The following is a 7,884-nucleotide window of genomic DNA, read 5'->3' on the forward strand; positions in this document are numbered from 1 at the left end:
CATTCTCAACATTCCAGTATGCCCTTGATTTGCTTAAAAAATATTCTTAAATATGAAATTACTGATTGTTTCATTCTTGTACTTGGAAGACAATTAGGGTCTCATTACGACTTTTGGCGGAGCGGCGGTGCCAACCACTGCACCATTGCGCCGCCGAAGGTCGCTGGTGCCTGCCTGCCTGCCAGATTACGAGCAATGTTGAGGTCGGGCAGGCAGCATGGCGATCCTACTGCGGTGCGTGTTTTAAAGGTGGCGGTATGAGAATACCACAAGGGGTTCCTGCATGGAATGGACGTGAAAGTCCATTCAGTGCAAGCACCTGGGTGCATGCACAGAGGGGGGCAAATGTTGTGCCCTCCTGCATGTATTCCCAGGCTGAGGGGGCACAGTAGGCCCTGTAGGGCCCTCTTTGTTTCAACACAGCCAGCCTTTTCATAAAGGAAAGACCTCCATGAAACCACCATTTGTCCTGAAACTTGTAATATGCATGGCGGTGCTGCAGAAACACCACCTGCATTTTACATTGTCCCCGACCGCCACACCACTGTCAGGGAATGGCGGTTCCCTTGTGGAGCCGTCAGTCCAATTACGGTCCAACCACCCAAGTCAGACCACTGGTGCAGCTGTGGCTGAACGGCCACCACCACGCCACCACAGGTCTAGCAGTCCTCGGACTACCAGACTCGTAATTAGATCCTTAGTTACAAAATACATCAACCCAATTTCACTATTTTCCAGTTCTCATTTAGTTTTCTACCATACCATCCAAGCCCCAATGAGCGTTTACATGCAGTATCATTGAAGCAGTGGGACAGGAAATTCCTAAATTCAAGGCTTTGATTAGTAATTCTTTATGAAGATGTCTTAGATGTATTAGTTTTAGTTTTTAAAGGGTAGCAAGTGCTACATAAATGCAGTCAAAGTACCAAAGAGGCAGTGTACATCCGACATCTGGAGCATGCTCCTGAGTGTGCATTAGGCTTTTTTTCAATTAATGCTTATAGGTTAGTTTGACTCAAAGTGTTTTCAATCTCTTTTTTTTTGCTCCATAAGTGGTCATGGGTTGTATCCAAAAAGAGAACAATATTTCAGAAGGGTGTCTTTGATAAACAGATCACATCCAGCGATGTATTTCAGAAAACTTTACTGGTCAGGTGAAAAGTGACTTTTCAGTGTCACCAACATGTTGCACAACGTTCCCACTGTCCCTTATAGTAGTATTTGGAGGTGTAGGTCTATTGACACTTGAGTTAGTTTGGACGGGGGTGTGGTGGTAGAGAGGGATAGGAGGAGGACGTGTGATATTTCTGTATGGTATGTAGTAAAATGCTCTGCATTTCCTGTAGATTCCTGTTACAATAATCCAGCCAGATGGGAAGTCGGAGGTTCCTATTGGAGTTGTGATTGGAAGCACAATTGCTGGTCTTCTTCTACTAGCTGCCATGGTTGCCATTTTATGGAAGGTAAGTTGATATATTTTGGATAATCGTTTGATAGGCCCTCTTTTAAAAGACGTGAACATGAATAAACACAGTCAGGAACTGATTCTCTGTGTACACACTGTCATTGACAAAACAGCTACCCCACTCAACAGGGCAGCGAACAATTTGGAAACAGAAACAAAGACCGATAGGTCCATTTAAACAACCTATTTCTTCCTAAATTTAAAACCTCAAGCAACTTCTCCTATAATTAGACAATTTCAAAGCCCTGAGGCACAGGTGTTTTATTTACTATCTCAAGGATGTATGAGCAACATGGTACAAATTGTCAGTGTATGTTTTTTTTTTTGTTTTGTTTAATATGTTTGACTCTATTTACTAGGATTTTCACCAAGCTAATGGGCTTAACACTGGAGGCAATGCTTTCTGCAGTTGAAACCCATCCTCTCATATCTCACAAAAAAATGTCACTGACTATCTTTTAAGGGCAGATCAGATTTAAATGACATATGTTTCCTAAACATATTGAGAATCCAAGTACAATGTGCATGAGCCAAAATACACCTGCAATGATGAATACACTAAACCAATTCACAGAACTAGGATAGACATAGATTTTCTATTGTGCATAAAGAAATTCAACAAGTATACTGGAATTTCTAGAATTGCTTATTTAGGGTTTGATGGGTTTGTGGTTGTACCCGGTTGGATCTAGCAGCAAGATTAAGTCAACACACAATTTCATAGGTTTGTTTGATAGTCACATGCCTCTTGAAGATAGTTTCCAACCCTACAAGCATATACAATTTTACACCTGCCAAGAGTGAGAGTTTTTGTACGGTAGGAGTGGGGCAGTATTAAAACTATACTTAACAGAAGTGCAGGAGAAGAGATTATCTATAGTGAAAACTATTTTTATCGTAAAAAAATGCAAAACAATTGCAAATCCATATCTAATGTATGCCTTTTGACATTTTTCAATTCATGGAAAATGTGCATGCACCCATTTAAGGTATATGACCAATCCTAAAACACTCAGACTCAGATTATCTGGAGAGTCCAAAAAACCTTTATGAGCATCAAGTTTGGAATTTCCTCCAAACATAGGAGTGATCCTTCGGAAGCAAATTTCCAACTTTGTAATTCAGATTTTTTTTAATTATGTCCTTTCTCTTATCTACAAACACTGCTTATAATCTGCCTGCTAGACTTGCATTAGGAACATTTTCCCTGTTTGACTAGACAGACCCTAATGTTTTACAAAACTGGAGGTATGAGAAAAGCCCTTTCCGCTTGTTGAAACTGGGAGGTTGCTCTGTCTCCTCCGTAAGCTCCAGCTGGTAAACACTTTCCAGAACTGACACTGCCTGAGCAACCTCACATAAAATGTCATTCTTATAAAAGAATAAAAAAGACTTCTTCATCAATCAGAAGGTTAATTGCCTTGGCAGCACAGCTCTTAGAGACAGCTACCATATAGTGTGTGCTCACCCACACAACTGACTGATAGGTTACAATGTTGTAACAAGCAGGCTCAGCACGAAGCAACAGAAAGCTGATAAATATATTATCAATTGAACTTCTTTGGCGAGCAAATGATTATAAAAAAATACACTTACATGGGAATGTGTTGAACTTTTACATCCAACCTTAATTTCTTATTGCAGCTTGGATTCTTTAAGAGGAAATATGACAAACTACTGAAAACCGAAGAGGAGTGTGCAGAGGAAACACAACTAAATTGAAGCCTGCATTGTTGAAGACATGTTTAAAGCAATGGAAAAGTAATGCAGCAGGAATACCTTAACTACTGATGTGGTTAAGCCTTTTCCATGGACTCTGTGTTGTTACAGACTTTTTTATAGATGAACATATTTTTGAAATTCTATTTTCTTGCACTGTATTCTGTAACTGCTGGACAGTTTAAGGGTGTTTTATATAGTTTACATTCTGCATCTGGGAGTTGAATATTACATATGATACTGTACTAGCAGGACTGGTCTATGCACTGTAACTACAGACAATTTATCTCATAGTTATTCCACAGAGGATTTTTTCTCTCTGCTCTAAGTGTAGCCACCTAGCGTAATGTTAGCATTGCACAAATACCACATTAATTACTTAATTAATTGTTCCTATCCCTGTCAGCTTCCAAACTTCTACTCTAACCTCTGTTCCAATTTCAAAAGATCTTAAATTACTTGGTTTATTCTGACTTATTAATTTCTATATGTATCCAGTATCACACTAAATGCCAATACACTTCTCATAGTTAACACATGCCATTGCAAGAAAGAATACTTATAAAATTGAGAAAAAGTAATGAAAATAATTTGATAGGATGAAGAGAAATAACCAGAGTTTGACCAAGGCAAATTAAAATTTGCAGGAGATTGCAAAGTGAGCTAAAATTATCCATTGAGAAGAGCTTTTTAGCAAAATAACTCTACAAACAGAGAGAAAGCATGAAGTATGTTTGCAAGTGAAGTGAAGCACACGGAAGACAAAGAGTAGACAGCAAACCTTTAGCAGCAATTTCATCAATATGTTATATAGAATAGTAGATTGAAACCAGTGTAAAATCGTCTTTGGGGATATATGGAGTTAAAGGAAACACACCCAATTACCATTATCAATCATTTCTATTAATAGCCTATGTTATACAGTTCATCCCTATCACCCAGTCCCTTTTTCAATAATGGGAACCTCGTATTGCAATAACTGTAAATGTATGATGAACTTCACAAAGTTAAGATAATGCAAAAATTATACTTATTTGATAATCAACAAAGGATGTAAAATAAAATAGAACACAGCCTTACGTTTCAGCTGAACTGACAGATAAAGATTGCAGATTGTCTTTCTGGATAATGCTTCAATACAATGTCAAATATACGATATGCGTCATTACAACAAAACGTATCTATACAATTCAGGCTGCATCAATCAGAAACCTGAGTTAGACTTTTGTGTCCATCCTACCCATTCTCATACAGTCCTAGATTTCATTCTTGTGTATCTCCACAGCTCATTCAACCATATTTTACTTGTACGTTTCTCACTTGACGACTCTCATTCCATTGTTCAGCCAATTAAATGGAGATCAGGCCTCATTATCCCATTAGCCTACGGACTGCCATGAATGGAATACATTTTAGATGAGTCACAACTGTCTTAAGTTGACTGCATTTAGAACAGAAAAATAGTTTATGATGTATGGCAAGTGTATGGACTGTCTGATCACATTCCGGACAGTCTCGCACCATATCAAGGGTTTTAAAAAAAATTTAATTTAGTTTATAATCTATATTCTGAGTAAGCCAATATCAATGTAAACACTTCATTTTGATGGTACAACCTATACAATCTGTAAACAGTCCTTCCTCTGCTTTATCTTCTTTCTACCATGACATAGGCATATTTCCCTATATTCCTTGATAAAGCAATATCATATTTGTGTGCACTTCTTAGTAGGTAATACTCAGGTAGCAATGAGTGCAAAATGCTGCAGCCTGGCTACTACCCATAATTACATTTCTGAACCAGTTTGAAATGTGCTCCGAGAATGTCCAGCTAAAGTTGAATTTCCTTTTAAATCATACCCAAGAATTACTTCATAAATAGACCTTCAGTTATTTTTCCCTTCATTGAGGGTACTCTTTTCTGTATATGATCTCTTTAATAATGTATTTCGAAATGTCCATCCTTCGTCATTGCAAACATTTAAAACTCTGTGCTATTTGATGTCCACACCAGAGAAAACTTCTTTAGTGTTAAGTGGAAGATTGAGGTTGGACTAGTCAACCAGTATGACCTAACCCCTCTCATTTCAGAATGAAATTGTATTATTTCTGCCAAATGCTGCTTGTTGGCGAAATGGTGCTCCAAAAATGCACAAAATAATATATTGTACTCCAATAGTCTCTCTGTTTACAACACCAATACAACTGAGACTGACTGGTACAGAATATGGATAGAAGGCACATTCATATAGAACCTGCTGCCTATTTTCAATGGATTACAACTTAAATTCATGCCTGGTTCACCTGGGAGATTACATTTAGTTGCCAAAGGAAACCATCTATTTCTAGTTGCAAAAACAAAACTTATATCTGCCTGTGAAACAATTTGTGTCCAGATGTAACACTCAATGGGGTTAATGAGGCCATCCTTAATACTTTGCTGCAAAGTGCATAACAATATTGGTTAGAAATTGGAAAACATTCAAATCATCTTACGTTCAATGACTATGAAGCTTTCTTCCTAGAAACACATTTTCTTTCAGTTTTTATTTATAAAGGGGGGAGATAGAATGTTAATTTCTTGTTTTACATTGCTTCATTTTCTATTCTTAGCTCTAGATTCTTGACTATTGTGTATGAATATGTTTTATGGAATGCTTTTCTCCTTCTACAAAAGATCAGTGTTTAATATTTAGTCACTAAGAAACAATACTGGATGTCCCAGTTAAATAGCAGCTAACAAAACCTACAAAATGTTCAGAACAAGCCATTTCATATTTGAAATTGTTTTGAGTGACGCTTGTACATTTCAGTGCAACAAAGAGACCCCTTGCTCTTGACAAAATTTCAGTTTGCTACAAGTTTCATCTTACTTTTTGCTAGATTCATAAATGTCATGCTACTGTATGTAATTACTGACGTAGGATTGCATTAATCAATCAAATAACTAGAGAAAAAGTAAAGATTACAAGAGCATATGTATATAAAAAGAATACAGTGATGTGTACATAAATAATGTCCTCTTCATTAACAGTATTGAAGATAACAGCTGTAAGAAGAGTATAGAACGTCCAGTATCATAGCTGAAAGACTGCAAACGCATTTTGTTTCAAAATGATTGCTGAGGATAAAAACTTATAAATCTGTAAAAAAAAGTGGTCTATTAAATACAAATCACTTTTAAAACTAAAATATCACTAAAACATATGTGCATAATTTCATATTTTCATATCTTGCATTGTTCATAGGTACTCTTTGAAGTTAAGTATGTAAACAAACTGCATTGGCAATGACCAATTTCCTACCCTTTTAAAATGTATCTTTTAAGATCTAAATTTAGAAAGTTGCATGATGGTATTCTGATTTTGCAAAGCACTGCTAACACTCACAGCCTATGTTTCAAAGAGTCGTCAGCCTAACTTAATCTTTTTGAATTAAGGTAACCCTCAATATTTGAAAGGTAAGATTCTTTTCTCTCAATCCAGTCTTGGAAAATAAAGATTTAATGCTCCTTCCAAAACTGTTTGTAAAAATCGTGGGGCTCTGCATTCACACCATACAAACACCTATGCAGTCCGACCTATTTCTTCCCTCTATTTTGAGTGATATTCATTATGACTATAGCAAATTGAAAATACCATAGTATCTTTGACGTGCTTTAAGATAATTGGAATAAATAATGCCTTTTAAAAATTAATATTATAATGAAATACCAGTCACAAAACCTTTATGTATTTTCTTAATAAACCGTATTATACAGTACATTTTTAAGATAATAATGACATTAAGCAGTGTACAAAAACCACAATAGCAAATCAAAATTAACTTGCTCTGAGATTATCATTTCACAAGGAAATATTCCACAAATTATTAAAGCTGTTGGGAACTCGTGCAACAGAGTTGGACTTAGATCTATAGGTTTTGATCCATGCCATTAACATTCTAAACTATTAGGTGCTCTGTCATATGTGTCCTCTTTGTTACAGTAAGAGGGGGGAGGTGTAGGGGGTTCATTATTGATGCAGTATTCTCATTGAGTCTTTTGGCACTGATTACATTTTGAATAATGCTTAGAAAGTTTTTTGTAAATATATATTGTAAATATCTATCAATTTACTTTAATGCAAAAAAATATATATTGGGTTCAAGGGTGCAAACAATAAAAATATGCTTTTCTGCTATTAGGTGTTAAATCGGGATTTGAATATTTTACATGGCTATATTATATGCTAAAATGACATTCATATATTCTCATTGAAATTCGTTGGTTGTTGAGGTACAGACCTAGGAATATTTCTTCAATTGCGAATGGTCTCAAGTCGGCACCTATTGTATCATTTGTATTTTGTACAATTCTACTAACCACCCTAATTGAAGTATTGTTTACAAATCCATGGTTAACGTTATCAGTGTTTGATGCTAAAGTCAGTACTTCATATTAAACAACTGCTTTGTACATATTTCTCCTATTAATAGTACACAGCAATGGTTTTTAGGCCCCGAACACTAGCAGTTTAATAAAAAATACAAATAACAGCAATACAAGTAAAATAAAGATTTATGAAATAAGATATTCATGTATACATTGGGATTTGGTACTATATCAATCTGGCCTTAAATGTTCAATTTAAGGATTCTGTCCAAGAATGAATGCTGTTATGGTCAAGCATTCGATGCTGTTATGCAAAAAAGGATACTCT

General features: G+C 36.0%; 1 protein-coding gene across 1 annotated transcript in view; it reads left to right on the forward strand.

Moving 5' to 3' along the window:
* ITGA2 (integrin subunit alpha 2) overlaps positions 1-7,640 on the forward strand; it is a 683,385-nt gene extending 675,745 nt beyond the window's left edge. The window contains exons 29-30 of the mRNA XM_078675061.1: positions 1,347-1,463; positions 3,110-7,640. Of these exons, the coding sequence (XP_078531187.1) occupies positions 1,347-1,463; positions 3,110-3,187 (195 nt within the window). The 3' untranslated portion in view covers positions 3,188-7,640. The remainder of the gene's footprint in view (positions 1-1,346; positions 1,464-3,109) is intronic.
* The last annotated feature ends 244 nt before the right edge of the window (positions 7,641-7,884 follow it).

The sequence above is a fragment of the Lissotriton helveticus genome, chromosome 2_1 (assembly GCF_964261635.1).
Source record: "Lissotriton helveticus chromosome 2_1, aLisHel1.1, whole genome shotgun sequence".
NCBI lineage: Eukaryota > Metazoa > Chordata > Amphibia > Caudata > Salamandridae > Lissotriton > Lissotriton helveticus.